Source organism: Rhipicephalus microplus, chromosome 7 (assembly GCF_043290135.1).
Source record: "Rhipicephalus microplus isolate Deutch F79 chromosome 7, USDA_Rmic, whole genome shotgun sequence".
NCBI classification, from domain to species: domain Eukaryota; kingdom Metazoa; phylum Arthropoda; class Arachnida; order Ixodida; family Ixodidae; genus Rhipicephalus; species Rhipicephalus microplus.
In genome coordinates, this window is record NC_134706.1 from 159,052,438 (window position 1) to 159,076,207 (window position 23,770).

General features: G+C 47.9%; 1 protein-coding gene across 2 annotated transcripts in view; it reads right to left on the bottom strand.

The window, feature by feature from the left end:
- The window catches only part of LOC119179842 (uncharacterized), a 193,886-nt gene that overhangs the window by 68,694 nt on the left and 101,422 nt on the right, over positions 1-23,770 (bottom strand). For both annotated transcript variants that reach the window (XM_075869874.1, XM_037430960.2), the window contains 2 exons: positions 19,356-19,461; positions 3,070-3,282 (listed from right to left, as the gene is read on the bottom strand). In XM_075869874.1, coding sequence (XP_075725989.1) covers positions 3,070-3,282; positions 19,356-19,461 — 319 coding nt within the window. The remainder of the gene's footprint in view (positions 1-3,069; positions 3,283-19,355; positions 19,462-23,770) is intronic.

Below are 23,770 nucleotides of genomic sequence, written 5' to 3' on the forward strand. Positions count from 1 at the left end.
CTCGGCATCGGGCCCGACGTTGACGACGAAGTCGGCTTCGTGAAAACAGTTTCGCATGCATGTAGCCGTCACCGCCGCCCGAAAAATATTCACCATCTCCACAGTTGAATACCGGAACGTCCGAAGCGGCAGGTTGGCTGCGACGTGGTCAACAGCTATTAGCAAGCACTCTGCAACATGGCACCTAACGCGCGGATTACACTCGAACCGAACGGTCACATTTTAGACGTTTTGTTGAGCAGCAAGAAAAAGCGTGCAAGTCCTCCCGTCTGCCATCGTGACCACACACACACACACCAAGAGCGAGCAAGATGCGTACATGCGACACATATACCAGAACGCGTGGAACAGCTCTGGGCCCATTTCTAGTCGGAAAACGAAACTAAATCGAGCCAGCGTGGCTGGCGTCGCAGAGCGGTGGAGACGGGCGAAGGGGTTGTGATAGATGAAGAGAGGGGAGGATACGGCGGGAGTGCGACTTTGAAATCCAACACACGCGGGAAACAGGCAGGTCGGGTAGCTTGCTTGAAAGGTTCGCGAAACGCGCAACTCACGCGTAGAAAAACAAGACGGAGTGTTTGCGCGCGCAGAAGTCAAAGCATGGCGGCCTGTATCAGCGCGTGCGGCGGTGTTCAAAGAATCTGCAGCCGTGGTAAAAAAATTGTTTTGTTGCATCGGCGGGTTTTCGAGGCCACACTGATTTCGATATTTGGCAATTCCTTTTGCACAAACGCACAGCTGTTTTCGCACTTCCGCACGTGTGCGAATGGCATGCTGAGCCGAGCACGACGTGAGCGAGAACAGGTCATAAGCTCATAAACACGAAACAAATCGCGTATTATCAAAGTCGATGGGGTGGTGTACGTGCGTGCACTAAACGCAGACGATCGGATACAGTCGGTGGCCGACGATGTTTGATTGATTGATATGTGGGGTTTAACTCCGCAAAACCACCATATGATTATGAGAGACGCCGTAGTGGAGGGCTCCGGAAATTTTGACCACCTGGGGTTCTTTACTGTGCACCCAAATCTGAGCACACGAACCTACATTTCCGCCTCCATCGGAAATGCAGCCGCCGCAGCCGAGATGGCCGACAATGTTGGTAAATGGTCTGGTCACTCCAGGCTGGTGACGCCAATGACAGTACCAGCGATCAAAAACAGGGGAGATGGCCGACCGGTTTTCGAAAGATTGGTGGCAGTGTGAAAACATGGGCCTCTACTGGCGATGCAGGGTGCTCAGGGTAGCGGGGAAATAAAGGATGTAGGGGTGCGTAACAAAAAGCAGTCGGGGAGAGCGGCAACTAGAGGGGCACGGAGGCAGGGCTACCGTTTAACAACAAGAATGTATGGGCACCTTGTCGATGCCTGATCGGTGGTCGAAAGTGGTTTCCTGGGAAGTTGGCAGAGTGCCGACCCCGGTCGCTGTAACCGATCGGCGGCGCTCGGAAATGTTCCTTGAAAGTGCGATATTGTGTCATCGAACCAATGTATATTTTCACGGTCACACGAATATTGTTCGTTCTAAGCGAAAGTTCCTTTTAAGCGGGGCCGTTATATGTGGGCTCGACTGTATGTGCGAATATGAACGGGTCTGAAAAGCTGCCAGCTCTTGTGATCAGCAAAAGTGAATCACCACGACGTTTCAAAGGAAAACAGAAACTCCAAGTGAGTTACGTCTCCAACCGCAACGTCTGGATTACAAAAGATTTTCGCATAATGGCTGCCTGAGCGGGACGAGCGGCTGGGCAAGCGAAACTTCAAAATATGCCTCCTTCTGGATAACTGCGCGGTCCACCACACTACTGTTGTGCTTAAGAACATTGAGCTCTGCTTTTTTTACGCCCAAAACTACTGCGGTTGTGCAACCCCTCGATCAAGGAGTGATCATGAACTTCAAGTCTGGCTACTGCAAACATGTCATAGATCGAATTTCGCTCAATATGAGCATGAAGCGCGAAACAACAATCGACCTGCACATGGCGATCGAGATGTTGCAAGCTGCCTGGATGGCCGTAATGGCAAGCATGATCGCTAACTGTGTCCGGCATGCCTCATTTGGCGTAAGCAGCGGAGAGCACTGCGAAGATTTCAGCGATGCCGCCTGTGAGGGTTCCACGGGCGACCAGGCCCAGACGTCGTGGGCCGCTCTCCTTGACGCCGGCGTTGTGCCTGACTGTGACACTTCCTGCACGTACGTCGGTACCAATACTGACACCATAAGAGTTGTCAGATGCGGAAATTGTGCGCACGGTGATGGGAGTACATGATGACAGTGTCAAATGTGTCAACATCCCAGAGCCTACTGTTGGCGAACCCTACGTACCGACGCCTGAGCAAGCGCTGAATGCAGCAGACCCGCTGCGCTGCTTCTTTGGTGCTTACGATGATTAGGTTAGGTTAGGTTAGCTGCTGCAGCTAAAAGAGCAGTCATCCGCATGAGGAAAAGTCAGCGAAAGTCTATTAAAGACTATTTTTCTTTGAAGTGATCTGCCAGCTGGTGTGCTGAATTCGGCGGAAATAAAGTGCATTGTTTTTTATTGTTTTACTAGTTTTTCTGCCTTCTGACATTCGTTTTCTCTGCCCTGCGGGCTGCTGCGACATTCGATGGTGAGTACATTCTCTCTTGATGGCTAATTGTTTGTAGAAATGAATATTGGCTATAACAAATTAATTTTTGTCCTAATAAAGTAATTACGAATCCCCCTTCAACTTCCTTAAAATAAGGTTTGACTGTACGTGCTAGAGCATGGCAACTGTACAACTGGCAAGCATTTTGGCGTCGATTAAAATTGCACATAATAAGCTCCCCTTTACTTTCCCTGGCATTGTTGTCTGTCTGCTCTCATTGTGTCCAACAAAGAAAATGAGCCCTTAAAATTACACTGCTGGAGAGGTGTACATTCGACGAATGTACACCAACATGATGGCACCTTGAGCGAGTTTCTTTTTCCAAGCATAAGTTCGCACAACAAAGAATTTTACCTTTAGCAACTGCAACTGTTTTTCGCACAGTCACAAGGATGTAACAGTATCGTTATCTGAGTATTTTCAAAACACTCCTCACCTGCCTTGCCTCCTGTGCTTCCCTCTGTGCTTGGGAGGCCAGGCGAGAAGCTTCCCCTACTTTATTCTGGAGGCTGCTACGATGGCCATCCAGAAGGGTGGCCAGATGACGTTCCCGGTCTACTTTGGAGCGGTCCTCCCGCCGGTCCATCTCTTGGCTCAACCACCGGTGGAGCTGGCCACTGGGAGACTTCGCCGAGGTGTCATTGAGCACCTGCGTCAGCGGCCGCAACACAATGGCTAAGAATTCGCACAAACGATGCAAGGGCAGCATTTCCTAGAAAACCTCAGAGGTTCACTACGGTAAGTGGACAGATCCTTGCCCGTAAAGGTACCATTCTCAAAGGTGCACGATAAAAATTAGAGAAAAAATGGCAGAAGAAATGCTACATTGATCCACAATAATTTAAATAGCACAATCACTTTTTTTTTCAAATATCGGTGTCATTATTTATTGTTTGCATTGTTTAGACACCATGCTTGAAGTAGTTGCACTTGCAACAATAGGGGACTCTGTATCAATGGCAAGGGCTGCAAATCAAGAAAATGTCCGAGCACACGCAGATGCATGAATGAGTGATGTCAAACATGTCATCGCTAAAGCTGTTTATTAAAAAAGAATAACTCTGATCCATATAGAACAATTTATGTGCTACCAACACATGCAGACCCTTCTTTCCAATGCAAGACCCTTAATTCTAATGAGTAGACTCCCAATAAATTGAAATCTCTCATACAGAACTACTGCATAAAATATAATTGGCTTCATACTTGAATTCTGCACCCCTATTCTTGTTGTTTCAGTGAACTCTTGCTAAATGGTGCAGATTTTCCAGGTCCCTTCAGGCTCTGTTTAACGAGAGTTGGCTGTCTCGCCATTTAATCGCCGATTTTGCCAATAAGCTACCTAAATTGCGTAATACGCCAGAAGACGCCCACTACACTTTTTCCTATGCTATTGGCATGCTTGCTCAGGTTGTTGTTAGGCACTAACTCGTCACAGAAAACTTGTCTGCTAGTGCAGCACAATTCTGAGCTGCAACTACAACAGAGCAAAAGAAAGCTTCCTGCTACAGTTCCTGTAGCACAAACTTTGCAGAAAGACTGCATATTGCTGTCCTGATCAGATAGCCTCACACTTGGCACTGCTGCTTGCCTAATTAAAAGAAAACAGACTTCTTTGGTGAAGGCGCTATCTGCTGCCAATGCAAAATTAGCAGGAACACTGCCAGGAGTGACAGTTTGTGCAAACTCCATCTCACTGGATGCCAGCTTTCCTACAAATGCACTCTAAAAAAAGAATAGCATATTTGGCCAGTATTTTTCTGCAACACAAGTTTGTTTTGTACCTTGCGCACTTTGTTTGCACTATTTCATTTTGTAATTTTATTTCGTACATACTGCACACCACACTGTGGTGCTGCAGAACAGGCATACATAACTGTATACAAAACTGAACATACAAGGTAGTATAGACACACAATATATGTATGCATGCATACTAAAGAGAACACATCTAAATTGTAAGAGAATGCTCACAAAAAGGTAAAGAAAAGTACATGTCAACCACTGTGGTGCCGGTTCTCACCAGTAGAGCATGCACGCTATCACCGTGATATGGCATTCTTGACAGGAAAGTGCCGACAGCCAGGTGGCGATTACCATCGTGTGGTTAAGGGGGTCGGCAGCAAGCACCAAACATACATACGTGACGATGCCCTTTAGCGAATGCAGGTAAGTGCTTTGCCAAACATGCTAAATGAAACGTGTTAAGTGCAGTGAAGTGGTAATGCAGCGACCTCAAATCTCAAGTCATTGTGCGAAACCCCCGAAACTTTTCAACAGCAAAACAGGCACAAGAGAAAACGCATTAACAGCACCCTGGCATGTGTTATGCTCGCTTGTCCCCATAAGAGTGCACACAGGGTTAATCTTCATGGGGGGGGGGGGGGTCTGTACAGCCCTTCCCCTGCCGCCTCCCTCATTAAGTCAGTTAGTGGGCAGTATTTACCCCCACCCTAAATACTTTCGGGTGAGTAAGGAGGTTCCTTCTGCCAGTTTTAGACTTTTCGCACACTTTTGACTTCACTCAATATAGGAGGGAATCCTAACGTTGCTTGCTTATACAACCCAAATTGAACCTCCAAGTGTGGCAGCTTGGGCTAGTTGGTATGGCATGACGATAGTTATAGCGCGAGAACAAAGCGACGACACAGACACAAGTGTCTTTCGTGTCCTTCTTGTCTCTGTGTCGTCGTTTTGTTCTCGCGCTATAACTATCGTTGAACCTCCAGCTTGAGCTCATCCATAGAACCTTTGCTGCATACAGTTAACTTCATTCATGATCTTGGGTTACAGGGGCTTAAGGGGAGACGCGGGTCGAAAAGTCGCGTTTTTTTTCCAAATTTCACCTTTTCTGTTTTTTGTTGCTTTATCATCTTTATACATTATATTTTGACATCTGAAAATATCACAGCGAAATAAGCATCAGAAGTCAGTGAAAAACGCGTCTGAGTGAGCGGCAGTGACGCGCGGCATCACGAAATTTACACAAAACGGGCTGCTGTTCGCGTGCTCGCGGGGCCGCGAAGAGAGCTGTCCGCCATATTGCGGCCGCTGGCTCGTGTAGAGTTGTCCTTACTCTCCACGATCCCGGTTCTTGAAGTCTCGTACGTTCACGAAAAATCTAAAAAAAAGCAACAAAAACAGTCTTTTCCCGCCGTTTCAAACCGCGCGCCACTAACGCAGGGCCGCCATTGGCTGACAGCACCCGTGTTTTCTTGCCGTAGTTCGCTTCACTGTTTTCCGGAGTTATTTTTCGCTGTTTTCGTGCGATGGCAAGCCCGAAAAAGGCCGTTGCCGACCATCGGAAATACAGAAGTAAGAACAAGTTCAGAGGGAAGCGGCGGAGGACGTACAAGAAAGCCACCGCCAACGAAAATGTCCGCGACGGGCCAGCGGCCGGTAGGCCTAACATCGACCACGGCAACGTCGACCATGGCAACTGCGACGACGAGATCAACGCTGCAGTGAATTTTGTGAGTGCATCGCAGAAAAAGATCGCGTTATTCGAAAACGACGTCAGGCCGAATGCCGATCGTGCCGAAAGCGTAGTGCTGTGCGAGTTGGGTGCATTGACGGCCGTCGTCGCAGGCGCGGCATGCCCCGTTTGTCACGAGAGTAAACTCGCAGTTCGGGCACCGAATAAAAAGCGGAAAGGCCTTTCGGCGTTTCTGGAGCTACACTGCGAGAATGCGGAGTGCTCGGAGAGCATCCTTTCGTCCGCGTACTCGTCGAAGCGGGTCGCGTCAGATGGCGGCCGCGGTGCAAGCAGAAGCTACGACAGCGGGAGTTCGCGTGACGCCTTTGCCGTGAACCTGAAAGTGGTGCTTGCAGCGCGTGCCGTCGGTATCGGGCATGAGCAACTTTCACGATTTTGTGCAGTAGTTGGATTGCCAAACCCTATGCACCATAAGACCTTCCATGCTATCGGCAAAAAGATTCACAGTGCGGCAGTGAAGGCTGTCTGTGAAAACATGCAAAGGGCACGCAGCGTCACCAAAGAGATGGCTGGTAACAGTGACGTGCCAGTCATGTTTGACGGCACATGGCAAAAAAGAGGCCACAAAAGCCACAATGGTGTGGGAACTGTAGTGTCCTTGGACACTGGTTTGTGCCTGGACTATGAAGTGCTTTCCAACTTCTGCCTGGCGTGCAGTTTGCATAACGACATGGGAGGCGATGAAGAAACATGGCAGGCGTTTCATCATCCCGTTTGTGAGAAGAATTGCGACTGTTCTTCGCATGCCATGGAGGCCGAAGCTGCAGTGCGCATTTGGCAGAGGACTGTGGACTATGAGACACCCCTGCGGTTCACCATCTTCCTAAGCGATGGAGACAGCAAGGCCTACAACGGGGTCTGTGATGCCAACGTGTACCCTGACACTCCAATTGAAAAAGAGGAGTGCACCAACCACGTGGCGAAACGTCTGGGCACCGGCCTGCGGAAGCTGCCAACGCCACTTCCACGAGGGGAGAAGCTGAAGGAGACCACCATCCAGAAGCTTCAAACTTACTTTCAGGTGGCCATTGTGAACAATCGGGGAAATGTCCACAAGATGTACACTGCCATATGGGCCTCATGTTTGCACTCGTGCTCAACAGACGGTGCTGGAAGTCACAAGTTCTGTCCTGCAGGCCCAGACTCGTGGTGCAAGCACCGACGTGCTGAGGCGCAGGGCCAGCCTGCACCGTGCCACACCCCCCTCCTGACCAAGGCCCAGGGTTTGGCAGTCCTCCCAATCTACAAGCGTCTCACAGATGCGAAGCTGCTTGCCCGGTGCCTCCACGGCAAGACACAGAACGCGGCCGAGTCCCTGAACAGCAAAATATGGCTGCTGTGTCCAAAGACCCGGTTTGCTTCCCGGACTGCTGTGGAAACAGCCACAGCCATTGCAGTCCTGTGGTTCAACCGGGGCCACGCGAGCTTTGAAAAGGTGCTGGAAGAGCTTGGGGTGCTTCCTTCGGAGGCCCTGGTTACCCTCAGCGACCGCCGAGACAGCATGCGCATGCACAAGATGAATGTGCGTCAGACCGCTGAGGCGAGGGCACACCGTCGCAGTGCAGCCAAGAGGGCCCGGGTGGAAGAGTCCTGCCGCACCAGCCGGGAAGGGAAAACCTACGGTGCTGGAGAGTTTTAGACAACTGATATTCCCTCTGGACATGTGTGTATGTGTTCAGCACAAGTTTCGTGCTACTGCGTTTTTCATTTTTGTAAATACAGACTTTCAAACTTTCAAACGCGTTTTTCTCATTTCGCAATTTTGGCCAATTTGCATTTTTTGCGGGAAGTGTTTCGGGCACTTAGAATGGTCATACGACGACGAAATTTGGCACACACATTGAGGAGAGTGCGTAGGGTGCCGATATCTACTTGAATCAGCACAACCTATCAGCTGTAAATATCTATTAATAAATTTAATGGTGGTCGAGTGGAAAAAAAAGGGTAGTTTGCTACACAGATGTTTTTTTCATAGTTTCAAAGTTGGAGCACAATTTCTAGCTAGATATCGGCACTCTATGGCTAATAGGGAGCAAAAGGAGCCATTGAACAACTCTCTGCATGAACATTTAGTATGCGCGAAAGTTCCCGGAAAACTTATCAAGTTTCACCATTACTTGAAACACAACTCCCAAACTATTGCACTTATGTAAAAACTGATTACAGATTTGGAATCAGGAGGAAAAACTGCATCAGTGGTCCAATTTCTGAAGCTCTAAGTTGAATAACAAAAAAAAAGTGCTTTCGAGGAGCGTCTCCCCTTAAGCATTGGATCCTCTAGCTGCAGTGCCTCTTCTAGCCTTTTGTCATCAATTTAGGACATTTTAGATAAACATTGGGATGCATTCATTTATTATGCACAATCATAGTAGAATTTACATAATTAAGGGGGGACATAGGTCTTAGGGCTCTCTCAATTATTTTTGAACCAACTGTGACAAAAGTTGGCATGCTTACTCACTTTGTTCTCCAGATTCTAAATATGTAGTTATTTTTTCTATAGCTTCATTAGTTCATTATTTATTACAATAACAATATCTATTGTTCCTACCACAATATAAAAATAACCACCAGTCCGAAATTTACATATATCATAGGGATCAACACTAGAAAGCACAAGCTAAACAACATAGGAAGCACTTTTTTGATTGGGTCCTTATTTTTTACTTTACAGTACACTAAACTTCATAGCTCTGAATGTGGCCATTGTGTGGCCACACAAAAGACTAATTTTAAGAACTTGAATCAAGAGAAATTAAAATCTGCTTTCTATGATGTGTGCTCCAGACATATAGCTTCATGCTGCACAAAAATTATTCTGCTATCTGTAATAGTTTTTGACATATTGCAGGAATTTTCTTGCAGGGTGTACAAAATTGCTAGTTTGAGAAAATCAAGAAAACAAAGAATTCTAACATTTAGACCCATAAAAATGTATGTACTTAGAATTGTATAGTCATTAAGATATATATGGATACTAGAAAGCCTAAAGAGTGCAACGCTGCAAGCTGATCAATAACTGAAGAAGCACTTGTCGAGTTACAGCACAATAAAGCTTATTGCATGTAACCAAAAATATTTTTATAATAAAATAAAAAAAATGAAGCCGCCCATTACAAATCGGCAGTCAGCATTATTTTTTTGTGCACATTTAGCTACATTGCGCAAAAATAATTACAGCTCTAATTGACCTAGGTCCACTTTTACCGAACAAGCAAAAGAAAGTGGTCAAAATCTGTGCTTCGAGAATATTGCTGTTAAAACTTTACTTCGCCATTACGAGTGAAAATTATCATGGTACACATACCTTAAGTCAGTTAATATGCACCAGGAATGTAATAGGACTGATTGTTTGCAGGAGCGTGTCATTTCTTCTAGTCCTGTAGCAAATTGTCACCGTGTGCTCGTCTGCCGCAAGGCCACTTATCAGTTCGATGACTGTACTGACGGCGAATGTGCGACGAATGTGCGCACGTCCTCCGCAAACTGTCGAATAACACGGCGATGTTTTCCGGCTTGTCCAGAATGAGCTACCCGTAAATGTCGCGAACCAAACTTGCTCCCTCGCTCATCAATTTCGAGGCTACACGAGGGCCGAAGTGTTAGTTTTCTTTTTCAAGTAAGACTGCCACATTTTCGAGCGGAGACTACGACAATGTTGCGAACACGTCGTTGAAAGCAGTCTACCTGTTGCCAGTAGCTTCCATTGCGCGGGCGGTGAGCATGTTCACCGGGAACGAATTGACTTTCTGTTGTTCGCCGATGCGCGGCATACTCCACGCTAGCGTCCCGCCACGCAGTTCAAGGTCCTTTCGTCAGGCGGGGTGAACCGTGGAATCGACGTGTTTTGCGATAAGACTGCGCTTCCGTTCTGTCACTACAAAGATTGATATCTCTTGTAGCTTCACTTCTGCTTTTTACTTGCCGTCCTCTAACTGATGAGGCTGCAAAAGAGTGACGTTGTCCGCAACCAACGTGCTCATATGTGAGCTAGGCCTACACCGGTGACTTGGGGACCGCCGTTGACCGCGGTGGGTTCATTATCCTTGTTGTCCTGAGCCAACGTCTCCTCTAGAAAGATGCCTGAGGAATGGCTCGCGCTCCCAGCGGAGTTGGCCGGCCTTCAGTTTTGAGCAAGCGTCGCGCGGTGGCGCTCGCGACCGACACTATCATCACGGCAGTGGGGGGTACCAGCCATAGAGTTTCCTAATATACACTAGAGCGAACTCTGGCGCTAGTATCTATGGGAGCTGCAATGCACGGCGCTTCAGCGAGCACAGGAATGATGGGTTGTGCACACATTTGTCTAATATTCGTACTTGTGGTCTGCCTTTGGCTCCGTGTGTGTTCGTGTGGCTTGGAGCTGTTTTCTTACGAAACAAATATTAGCAAATGTTCAGCGATTGTGCTTCATAATCTTATTCTTTTAAACTTACCTTTCCAAATCAGGTCACGAAGTTCAAGAGGGTTGAATCTTTCTTTGAAAACAAAACCGAAACACAGCAATAAACGAAGCCGCAAATACGATTCGCCGCCCGCAAGTACAAAGACTAGGCAAATGTGTGTACTACCCATCATTTCCATGGTCGCTGAACGATCGCAGCGCCAGAGTCCCCTCTAGTTTATTTTAGGAAACTCTATGGTACTAGCTAAGCCTTTTTCATCTGCAGCGCATAGGGGCGCGTCAGTCGAGAGTTGTTCGATACCTGCAACTGTACATTACTGTTTTGGAGGCAATGAAAAGTGTTGCGTTGTTGCACTGTCCGATACAGGTGACGCTAGCAACTGAAAACATTCTAAAATAAAAGAGGGAAAGGGTGTGGCAGCTGTTTTCCTTCTCATGCAGCATATAATAGAGGAGGCGTTGCCTGAGCCATAGTGGGGCTCATTCTGAAGTTCACAGCGAACGAACGATCGCCACACCCACTTCGCAAATTACTGTAGCACGAAACTTATTTGGTATAATTTGGCAGAGACTGCTGTGCCGCGCGGCGCACGAGCCACCCCCACACAGAAACGGCTGCTGCGCCGCACGGAAATGAAGTCGTGCACTTTTTTTAAGTTAGGCGCTTTGTTTAAATAGTCGGAGTGTTAAGCGGTACGTCTAAACGTAAAAGTAAAAAAAAATGTTAGTTAGGTCCAGCGTGACAACAATACAAAACTGGCTTGTTAATCGTTCCGATCCAATTGGCAGCTGTGTAGGTTAGAGCGGCACAATAAGGACTGGTGAGGTCGGTGGTTCGAGCCTCATTGCAGTCTTTGTTACTTTTCTTTTTTTTGTTCGCGCATGTATCGTTTTAAAATTTGCGCATCCTTATTGGCCTCCCGTCAGCTTGACTTGCTGCTGGTGGTGGTCCTGTGCACAGGCCCTTTAATATTGGATGTTTGATGACTCTAGCAGAACTGGCTATATTATTATAATAAAGTATATAGCGAATTATTGCTCTTAATCGGCAAGACGCAAAATGACACGAAAAACTCAAATGCAGCTGTCTGAATTGGTTTCTCCATCCCATGTCTCAGAAATGTTGATTTGCACGGTTTATCAAAGTTTTGATGACCGAAAGGCGCACTGCAAAGTAGTCTCGGGAAACTTTTTTTTTATGTCGCTCAGTGTACTATCACCTGGTGAGGTAACCGGCAGGCCGCTTCAAAATACTGACATGCCACCACAATGGTCTAGGCGATCGCACTTGATGAACGATGCCCAAGGGAAAGTGCCGACGGCATTAGCCTATCTAACTACAAAACAGCTTGTCTGTCTTGCTGAATAACACGCACGGCCTGTGACAGCACGGGATCATTAACGTAGCAACGGATGAAAATGGCCGTACGTGTTCGCACTTAACAAAAAGCCGGCAATGCAGTAGCTTTGGCCTTCGTAGATCACAGGCTTCGTAAGATCACTACAATAAAGTTGTTTCCATCCTGCGTAAGAACACTTCGCAGAGGCACTGGGGTGTCATGCACGTGCGTCTGGTCAGTCACACGTGAACTGTGCAAAAGCATTTATTTCATCGTTGACCTTGCCCTTCGCGACCAGCAAATCTCAGTAGCAAGGACAATTTCACCTTTGACAACAACATGCTTGGCATTGCAATCTAGAAAATGCAGTATGTCCAACAACAATAATCCGCACTTCATACTGAGAAACTTCATGGCGTACACACTCAGATGAAGCTGCGGCACGGTGGACGGCCGTGCTAGCTCCAACCTCCAGGTTCAATTAGGCATCCAGCAACCACATGAAGCACCGATGACACGGTCTCCGGTTCTCCTTGGTGGCGGCCTAGGCCATGGTCACGATTTTGTCAGAGTTTTCACGACCAACATAGATCGCAGGCAGCTACCATCTCGCACTGTTTCCTTTCGCAGCCGCAGTGCCCATGGCGGCGCCTGTATTTAAAAAACTAGTAATATGTCTTTGATTACAAATATAGGTTGATTGACTTGCCAAACGCCTCCTTAGTGAAATTTTTGTAGGTTTAACACATTATACATTAATAATTTATACATTTAAATAGATTTAGATAATAATTTTTAAAGTGACGTCACTTCCGTGCGGCGCAGGAGCCACTTCTGCGTGGGTCTGGCTGCTGAGCCGCGCGGCGCAGGAGACGCTGCCACCTTCTTTACTGTCGCAGGCAGTGAGTAGCACCATGACAACATGGCGCATGTTCGTGTGCGTCACGATGGTGAAGCAGACGCCGAAAACGCCACTTAGCCAATCGGATGCCTAGAAGTGTGGCAGCTTGGGCCAGTCGGTATGGCATGACAATAGTTATAGCGCGAGAACAGAACGACGACACACAGACACGTGTCCTTCGTGTCCTTCTTGTCTCTGTGCCGTCGTTCTGTTATCGCGCTATAACCATCGGATGCCTAGGTTTTGTCACATAACCCAAGCAGCCAATAGAATCGCGCGCTAGTGCTTCTCGATGACGCGTTTTGTTGAAAAACCAATGAGCAAGGCGAGCCAATGGTGGCAGGAAATTGAAGATGAACAACGACCCTTCCAAACGAGACCAAGATGAACACGATAGCTCGTGTGTAACTGCAATAGTTTGGCGCGGAAAAAGCGCGATTTCAGCGTCTATATACACTCACATTCATCTCGCAGGGATGTTATAAATTGATTTTGCGCCAGAAATAATGAAGCGAGAAGCTAGAAACATCTCAGATAGGTGCAAAAATAGGTACAGATACCGAAAATGTCAGCTTCAAAAAGTAGATTTTTCGTGAGTTTTGGCCTTCTGAGACCCGTGTACCCTCTTAAAGGCGCCCTGAAACACTGTTTCAAATTAACACGAAATGGATGCACTGGAAGAGTTTAGTGCCTCACGACTTATAGGCGCAAAACTTTCAAGAATCCGACCAGTATAAGCGGAGTTGAAGATTTGTCGCACGCTGCAATCGCATTCACTCTTCTCTCGTCACGACAAAAGCGCTGAAAGCGAAGCTGGAACGAATAGGATGGACAAAGAAAATACTTCAGGTGCTCCTTGTGACCTTGAGCACTTCGCTCTTTTTTTTTTCTTCAAATACAGTAAACCCCCCTTACAACAAAGTCGCTTTATTCGAATTATCACTTTTATTGAAGTGTCATGCACTCCCAACCCCAATTAGCGTATTTTAGACCACAATACTCAAAGCATGTGAATAGCTCGCTCCGTTTAGAGTGAAGTAACAAGTTGCAGATCCACATTCACGGCGACGTGGGCAAGCAACCGCCCACGTCGCCGAAGTGCCTGCGTGCTTTTTTCATGCACGTCTTACGCTGAGTAGCCTTTTTTGCACTGAGTGAACAATGTTCGGACTTGCGTCACCACTCACCAGGCTAAAGCGCGCTAGTGCAGACGGCGTGAGAGTTTCCATGGCGCAGATTTTACCCTCCTCCTCCGCGCTCTACTCCGGTACTATTCAATACGGAGGTGCTCGAAACATGCCGGCTGCTCCTTGCTGCTCCGCCACCGGTGTAGCCAGTGGCGTACGAAGATTCAGCGTGCTCCGAAGGTTTACCGTGACCAGTACGAAGATTCAGCGTGACCAGTATGAAGATTCAGCGTGACCAGTATGAAGATTCAGCATGCTCCTTGGGTTTTTTCCATCCGTGATTGGAAGACACATGTGCGAGTGTTGTGCAAGGTCTGTGTGAACCTGTAACGCTGTGTGTGCACATCGCGAGTGCTTTAAGGGGGGAGGCTACCATCGGATACCAACTTTTTTGTTTATTGAGATATCTTAATGAAATTTTCAGGATAGACTTATAGCAAAAGCATTAGAAGAACTACAAAATTTCATCAAGTTATGTTCACTGGTTTTCAAGTTACAGCAGAATATCAGGGTAGTGCACATGGTTCTCTTATTCCAGGCCTGAAGAACTTTCAAAAGATGCTAGAACTGTGAAATTAACTATGATGATTCCCAGATTGATACTCCAGGGGGTAACAGAGCCCTTTTTTTGAATTTCCTTGCTGAAAAGTTTTAGCAGACCATCAAACTTTGTGTTCGTGATTAGGATATTATCAATCAAATTTTGATTAAATATAATGAATAACACACACAATATATTGAAAAAATGGGCTTGTCACCCCCTCAGAAATTTATTCATGTACATAATAAAAAAAGACTTATGGAAATCCAATGAGTGGTTCCAGAGATATGGCTGGAATAAGCAGCCTCACTAGCCAAAAAAGTCATTTTGAGAAAACGACGTTTGAAAGTTTTCAGCACATAGGCGATTCTAAAATGAACCTGCAGCGTAACTAGAGGTGTCCTTTGGCACTCTCTTTCTTTGCTGCCTTTCCATCTTCTCTAGGGATCGCTTCTTAGCTTTTTTCAAGTGCAGAGAATCTTTCTCGGCTGCCCGTTGAATAGCCAAGTGGCCAGGTGTTAGCCCCACTGATGAAGCTAGCTCTTGGGTGGCCCTGTAGCAGCCAGCATTGTATCTTAGCACTGCATCATGCAGTGCTGTCTCCACAGCAATCAGTGACGCATGCTGCTCTTTGGGCATGAGGGACCACAGCACAGAGTGAAAGGACTCTGATGCATTCTGCGTCTTTGCTCCCAGGCAGCGTTGCAGAAGAGAAGCCTGTGAGAGCCTCTCATAAATGGGTAGAAGTGCATCTGCAACATAGCGTGGCAGCTTCTACGAATGCTTCGGAGGTGGAACACCGGTAATCTTGCTGGCATTGTGACGACACCAGGAGTCTGCACCCTCTGGGCACCAGTCGTCGTGCGGCTCCTCATCCGTCGACGTCACATGGTGGTACTACGATGCCATCACTGCCCGCCGCATTGCAGCCACATCATCGGAATTGTTCCGTAGGGCCCAGCCATAATAATCTGTCAACTTGTCGATGAGGGCCTTTGTCAGCCTGCCCTTCCCTCCCAAAGCCTTGTCACTTTTCTGCACAAGGTTGCGAAGTGCAGTCCCCATCCTCTTCTGAACGTGGTTCAGGCATTCCTCTTTTGAAATGGGGACCAGTCCATAAACATTTTCTTGTACAAGGGCAGAGAAGGTGGCACTATTTCCATCAGACACGAGCGTTGTGTAACGGAGGTTGTGCTTCGACAGTGAGCGTGAAAAGAGGATGATAGCTGCCTCAACCTTCATTCTCCCTGATTTAGAGTCGGTGTTTTTCTGGCACACATGATTCTCCAGCCAGCATGCATAGTCTGCGTCTCCAGGCTTTGGCCCTACTTGGCAACCAAGGCACTGATTAGACAGAACAACGGCGTCCAAGATAAGGCCCGTATGGTATTCGATAATTGCCCCGACTCCAATATGGGATGTGTGCCCCAGCTTGTGCCATGTTCCATCATAACAAACTGTTATATCCCTGGTGAAATATTGATCCATTTCTTTGTAAGTGGCTTTTACAGCAGAAGCAGATTCTGCATAGAAATTTTCTATGCATTGTGTCTGCGGTTCCCTGAATTTCTTCAGGTGCTTCTGAAAGGTCTTGTGATGGAGGCCACGATGGGACACGTTCATCGCTGCCCAAAAGTCGTTGAGAGCTGTTTGTCCCTTGCTTATTTGTTTTGTTGCCATAATGGCTCTTACATTCACATCAAAGGCCTTTGTGTCATCCTGACGAGATGAACTCCATGAGCTTGAAACTACTCCACAATGCAAGCATACTAGCTCAAGCTTTGCAGCAAGTCCAAGTTGGGTGCCTCCTCGTACCTTCATCCCAATCGCGGTGCACCGGTGGCACGGGGTCCGAGATAGCAGGTCGTCTAGGGCATCCATTTGCACAAGGAAAAATTTTTCGCCTTCACTTGTAGCGGTGGCAGCTTCATGATCGCGCTCCATTGCCTGAAATTTCCGCTCCGTCGCTGGCATAGCGCCAAGTTCTCTTTGCACAGCAGCGCGTTGTTGATCCGCCGCCTCTTTCTCCTCGCACGTCAGAAAACTTGTTCGCAAATGCACAGTTGACGACGCGATCACACTCGAGGCCGATGAAAGAGAAGATGCGGAAGCCACTGTCGATGAACACGAGACACCAGGCGCACTTGTAACGACAAATTCTTGCACCGGCGGAGCAGGAGTCCCGTTGCTAGGCGCGTCGATGCGACCACTCTCTTGCGTAGATGAAGCAGAAGCTGCCCCACAGGTACCGTCGGCGCGATCACCGTCGGCGCACGTGCGAGCGGAGAGCCTGGCCGTGCGGACAAGCTTCATAGCTCGCTTCCTTGCACCGAACGATTGTAGCGTCTTCTTTTTCGTTGGGCGCATCGTGAGCGAACACAACAACGGTCTCGTATAGACGGTTGAAAATCGTCTCGTAAAGACGGTTGAAAATCGTTTCGAAGTCACTTGAAACGTGGAGAGTATGCGAACGGCTGCAACAATACACGAAAGTGAGCGGAACACAAAGACGCCGGACGGAGGAGCAGCAGACGAGCGGCTGCATCGACCGCATTATGCGCAAGAGCGCTACGTCATCGCGCGCAGCAGCCAATGGCAGTCGCGGGCTCCCCCGCATCCTTGGGGAGCGCGCGCTTCGCCCAATCCCAGCTGCGCGCCTCAGCCGCGGGAAACTTGAAAGCTCTCGCGAGCCCTCCAATCATGAGCGGCTTCCTCCTCTCCTGCGCTGCCGTCGGCGACGCAGGTGGCGGGGAAAGAAAGAGCAAGATTTCACAAACAAAACAACACCGAAATGGCGGCGCTCCGTCGAGCAGTCGAGAAACTGCGATCACGCCAAGTTGGGGTATTTTGAGCGCTCGCGCGCCGCTCGAGGGCCACCGCGGCATGTTCTAAACTTTATTTCAAATGGTTTCGCGACGAATTAGACGTTGATATTTACAGAAAAGCTAGTTTATGACATATACTGCCCGAATATGTGGTTTGCCAAAAATCAACTTTTTCGCGATTTTTCGGTTTTCAAAGGCCGCGTCCCCCCTTAAGTTGGCATCAAGTGCACATGGCACCGCACGGAAGTGTCTGACATTGAAGCAGAAAGTTCACCTGATACTTGAGGTGAAAAAAGCTGGCGAAAGTCTGAAATCTCATGACAATTCGGAATATACCGCCGTCAACATTTTCTACTGTTCTGAAGAATAAGGATGCCATTCTGGGCGGCTTCAAGAAGGCTCTCAGTCAAACGAAAGCGCAACCGTGATGATTCTAAGCATCCTGAAGTGGAAGGAGCGCTTCTCGAATGACTGAAAAATGATAGAAGTGCGAACATTCCGTGAATGGGCCTGCATTGACCGCAATAGTCAAAGACTTAGCTGCCTAAACGGCAAGCAAGATTTTACGAGCAGCAACGGCTGGCTTGAACGTTCCAAGAGATGACAGAGCATGTCTTCAATATCTACCGTTGGTGAAAGTGCAGCCGTGGACCGCGGTGTCGTGGAGGGATCGCGCAAGCATTTGCTGAGCACCCTACTTCAGCAGTATGGAGATATAGAAACATTTATAACATGGACGAGGCAACATTCTTTTACAAACTGTTGCCGAAGTGTACGTGCACTACACCGGGCGGAAGCTCATCAGGATGTAAACAAAGCAAAGAACATATTACAGTGCTGTTCGGTGCTAACACGACGGGGGCGACAAGCTTCCTTTGCTTATAGTGGGGAAGGCGACAATGCCCCAGTTGACTAGCCGGCAGAAATAGTCGGCTTGCTTTGAAGCCCCGACGAGAGAGATGAGCCGCTAGAGGAACAGCTTAGCGAAATACTAACAGTGACACAAGCAAAGGAGAGCCTGCGTCTGTTGCGAAATAGAGTTCATAATTAGCCTGAACAAACTGGAGCAGGCACTCCTCGCATCCAGCCAAAGCGCCCGACAAAACCAGCTGACCGACTTGTTTTTTGCATGAACAAATTTTGTTTCACTAAATACCACTTCAGAGAAGTTATCACGGCTAATTTAGCTGTACTTGTTGAGCTTCTATGGAGCAGTTGCGTATATCGAATTACCGCTTGTACTAAATTTTTTCGCAGTCTCACTGACTTCATTAAAACAAGGTTTTACTGCATGCAACTGTTTCAGTATGATCGCGCAGGCACCCGTGGACAGGTCGTGGCTTCCCGCGGGGATCCCTGTAACAATCGAGCATGCCATGTTGAAATCAGCAAATGGCTGAAAGAAGGCCTTCTACGAGAGAATTTTGAGCTTCCTCTGTCAGGGGGGTCGGCATAGTAAGAAAAAACGGAATAGATACAATGGGTGAGGAGTTGAAGTGTCGGTTAGCAGGACTGCCAGGGATGAATACACGGCGTGCGTTTATTACACGGGAAAAATAAATCCAAATTTTGATGACTGAAGCTGAGAGTGTATTAATTATGTGAGTGCGTTCATTACACGAGTACACACGTTATTATTAAACATGACTCTGACACTTTCAGCAGAAACGCGGTGCTTTTATTGGTCGTACTCAGCTTATAGCACGCCGGGAAAACTCAGCGCCGTGGCTGCGCGGACTGTCACTATCAGTGGGCGAGGCTTGGTGGTGGCTGCTCCTCAGATGCGTGGCTAGAAGTTAAATGGAGATTGTGCGAACCTGTAGCTTTTTTTTTGTAGACACCTGACATTTTGCCTCGAGCTTCAGGAGCTTCTCTTTTAAAAGCAAAAGGCTTTCGCCTTGGTCATCTTGGATGAATGCTTAAGGGACCCCTAGTTTTGGTTGATGACCGTATTCTGATCTTGTGAAATCCACCCTGAGAGAGACACAAAAGCATCCAACTCAAACCTTCAGTTGCAGCACCCTCACCTCAAGCACCTTGGCAATGATCCTCAAGTCCAGACCAGCCAGCAGTGCAGCCACATCCGGGCAGCAGTCCTGTTTGTCCTCCAAAACGTGGACAATGCTGTCGAGCCTGGAAAAAAAAAGAACTATAAGGTTTCCCCAATCTTCTTAGAGAAAAAAAAAATGGCGCTGCGATGCTGTTGTATCCATGGTAGACTTCAGCAAATGTTCGAACAAATATTAACGTATTCAACTGTAATTTAGAGAATTAGAAATTTCAAAGTCGAAATGAATGAATACAGTCGATCCTGGATATATCAAATTATTGGCGATATCAAACAGTTGAAAAATCCCCTTAAGAAACCCATGCAAAAGTATGGGACCAGTGCACCCGTATATCGAACTCCTGCACAGTGGTACATCTGCTATACCGAGCGCTGTGCCACGCCAAGACTCAGAAAATTAATTTTTCCTAGCAAATATTGATCAAGTTTCAGCGGCGTTCTCACAAGTTTCAATCCCTTTTCGAGCGCAAGTGACGAAAAGACGGCATCATTCCATCACGCTGATCTGGTTCGTTGTAACACACTTGGGAGTGCACAGCTAGTGCACTGGTATGTTTAATGCATGATCTGCAGGTCTCATTGCGTGAGCATAGTGTTTTTTTAAAAAGACCTATTGCCCAGAACACCAAAATGAGAATTCGAAGTGACTCAGCGATCTTGTTGCAATGTTCGCATCCCCTTGTATGTTTGCACTCAATGGCATGACAGTCTGAAAAGCATGGCCTTCAGATGTGAAACCTCGCGATGCATTTTTAGTGTTTTCGGTTTTAAAGTGCGCGCCTCAAAGGCAGGACTGATTTTCACACAAGAACTGTCACAATGCAATTCCCTGGCAATATTTTCCTTGCGCCGAAAAAGGGGTGATGCTATACGACTCTTGCCAATCAAAAATAGTCAAGCGGGGTATAGCTATGCTCTGCCTGGGATCAACTCTTGAAAAATCGTGCACGCACATGATGCAGGCATCATTCGAAAACTAGATCCAGCGACTTGAAGCTACGAATTTCCTTGACTCCTTATTGACAGCTGTCTCCGAAGCACTTTTGCGGAAAGCGAAGAGTGAAGGTAGTAGAGCTGCCATAGGAGAACAAGAAACTGTTATCGTATTACCTGCAGCGATTCCTTATGCTCATAAGGTCTCCCACAACCTGAAAAAGATAGCAGGCCGGTATGGGGTACGTGTCATTGTTTCACGCCTGTAACACTGGCTCAGCTGTGCCGGAGAACTGCTCGGGGTGTGGAGGCGAGCCGCCACGAATGCGGCAAGAAACATGGCACGACGTACGAGAAATGTTCCAAAGGTGTGGTTTATAAAATTCCCCTTTCTTGTGGCAACTCGTACATCGGGACCACTGAATGGTGTATTAATAAACGTGTTAGGGAGCATGAATTAAATCTAATGAAGGATGGCTTGGTGCATTCGCCTACGCATGGCAAAGTCTGCGGGTGTGTACCAAATACGCGTGTGTACCAAGTAGGAATAAAACTGCGCGTGAGTTGATGAAAGCCTATTAAATTATAAATAAAGGTGAAAGGTGTATCAGTGACGCGTCGGTGATGTGCTTACCGGAGAAGAGATTGATAGCTGGATAGCGTAAGGCTGTGTTAAGACTGCGCATGTCTGTATGTCGTTATTTAAGTGTAGGTTTGCACTCTGTCTACTTTAGTTGGAAGTGCTGCTAGTGCTTGTCGTTGTGTGTGCCTTTACTTTGTGTTTGTGTTATTTGCCGCCAAAGCATGTCATTAAAAGAGTACCAACTAGGCCAACAATCACCATTGTCAAGGCCTTAACTGTAGCAGTGTTGCAACGCAGTGCAAAAGTGCTAGCACCTTTCGGAGAGGCCCGCTAGACAGGTTCTTCAACTTGAAGTAAATCTGATGTGGTTCGTCGAACAGGCTCTGTATTCATGAGCAAAGCGCAGCTATTTCCACTGTTTTGCAGTGATATCTTTTATGCTGATGAAAATGAGGTGGCCAGCAGCCTTTTGCCTTCTGCGAAGCAACACGATGCGACGTCAGAATCAAGAAACTTCAGTACAGCGCCAAGCAAAACCATAGCGAAAGTGCTGCATTGACCCTGCTAGTCGCAGCCATTGTTTTTTACCAGCTTTGCCAGCATACTGAGAATTTTCTGGAGTTGCGAACACGCTTAAATCCGCACTGGTGCGAAACCCCACTTCAAGGTTAAACGAACATACAGTCGAGCCCGCTTATAACGAACTTGAGCGTGACGCGGCATCCGTTCCCTGTATCCCGAAGTTCGTAGTAAATGAAACACAGCTTTTAAGAAAGTTGCGAGTGAAAACACAAATTTTTTGCCCCAAAAAGTCTGTGATGCACGTGTTTCGAAGAACAGAAGCGATAAGGGCCGTCTCGAGTTCATTTAAAACAGCAGAGTGCTCGTTCGCTGAGGCCCGTGGCATGAGCTGCATGAGGCAATGGCTCCAAAGGTTCGTCGTTCTCGCAGTCTGATTCCTCCGAATCGTTCTGGCCACGTACTTCATTCACAATGCCCCAATCCGTGCACCGTACTGCAGTGTCGGCATCATCATCAGCCGTAATAAACCATCGCAACAGATGTCCCACCAGCTCTCTCAGGTCGGAGTCGACGACGCGTGGCCACTAATCGCCGCCCCATTTCTGAGGCTTCAGGCTTGGCATCGGGCCCGACGTCGACGAAGTCGGCCTCGCAAAAACAGTCTCCCACGCATGTAGTCGTCACCGCCGCCCACGAAATATTCACCATCTCCACAGCTGATTACCGGTACTCCCAAAGCGGCAAGTTGGCTGCCAGGCTGCCAGGGAGTCAACAGCTATGAGCAAGCGCTCCCCAATGAGGCACCTAACGCGCTGACTACACTCAAGCCAAGCGGTCACACTTTCGACGTTTTGTTGAGCAGCACGAAAAAGCGTGCTAGTCCTCCCCTCGGCCATCATGACCACACACGCACACCAAGAGCGAGCAACACACGCACACGCGCTACACATGCCAGAGCGCGTGGAATAGCTCTGGGCCCGTCTTCAGTCAGAAAACAAAACTAATTCGAGCCAGTGTGGCGGGGGTCGCGGAGCGGTGGAGACGACCGAAGGGGCTGTGATCAAGAGAGGTGAGCAGACTTTCGAGAGAAGGGCAAGGTGTTGCGATACAGAGAGGGGAGATAGGATGCGGCAGCAGGACAACCTTGAAAACCAAAACACGCGGGAAGGAGGCAGGTTGGGTAGCTTGCTTGAAAGGTTCGCGAAACGCGCGTGTAGAAAAACTTGGAAAGAGTGCATGGCCGCCTGAATTGGTGTGAGCGACGGTGTTCAAAGAATCGGCGGCCGTGGTGAAAAAATCGATTCGTTGCGCCGGCGGGTTTGCGTGACCTCACAAACTTCGATATTTCGCGATTTGTTCCGCGCAAATTAACAGCCGTTTTCGCGCTTCCGCACGCGCGCAGAAGGCATGCTGAGTTGAGTGCGAAGTGAGCGAGAACAAGTCCTAAACACGAAACGAATCGCAAATTATCAGAGTTGATGGGGTAGCGCACGTGCGTGCACTAGACGCAGACTATCGGATACAGTTGGTGGCCGACGAAGTTGGCAAATGGTCTGGTCACTCCAGGCCGGCGATGCCAACGACAGTACCAACGATCAAAAACAGGCCGGTCTTCGAAACGATCAAAAGCCGACCGGTCTTCGAAAGATCAGTGGCAGTGTGAAAACACGGGCCTCGTCTGGCGATGCGGGGTGCTCAGAGTAACAGGGGGACAAAGGACGGAGGGGTGCGTAACAAAAAGCAGTCGGGGCATGGAGGAAGGAAACAACTTTCCTTTCTCCATGGGTTGGGGAGAGCGGCAACTAGAGGGTCACGGAAGCAGGGTCGGCGTTTAACAAAAAGAATGTAAGGGCACCTCGCCGATGCCTGGTCGGTGGCCGAAATCGGTTTCCCGGGAAGTTGGCAGACCGCTGACTCCGTTTGCTGTAACCGATCAGTGGCACTCGGAGACGTTCGTTGTAAGTGCGATTTTGTGCCATTGAAGTAATGTATATTTTCACGGTCACGCGGATATTGTTCGTTTTATGCAAAAGTTCGTTTTACGTGAGGCCCTTATATGTGGGCTCTACTGCATTACCCTGACACAGATTATTCCTTTTCTAAGTTAAAAATCTTGTTATGGCGGCTTATATACTCCAAGTACAGTAAACTATTTTACAGGTTATCGCTAGCATTCTACGGATAGTCAAATCCTGGTGCTTCTCTAAGTTGCTTCCACTTCCTATGAAGAGAAACAAAATAGACAAAAAAATATGAAAAAGAATTCTGGGCATGTAGCTGGAACATCATGAGGCAAGCATCAAATGTAGAATTGCATTTGCCGGAAAGTATATTGA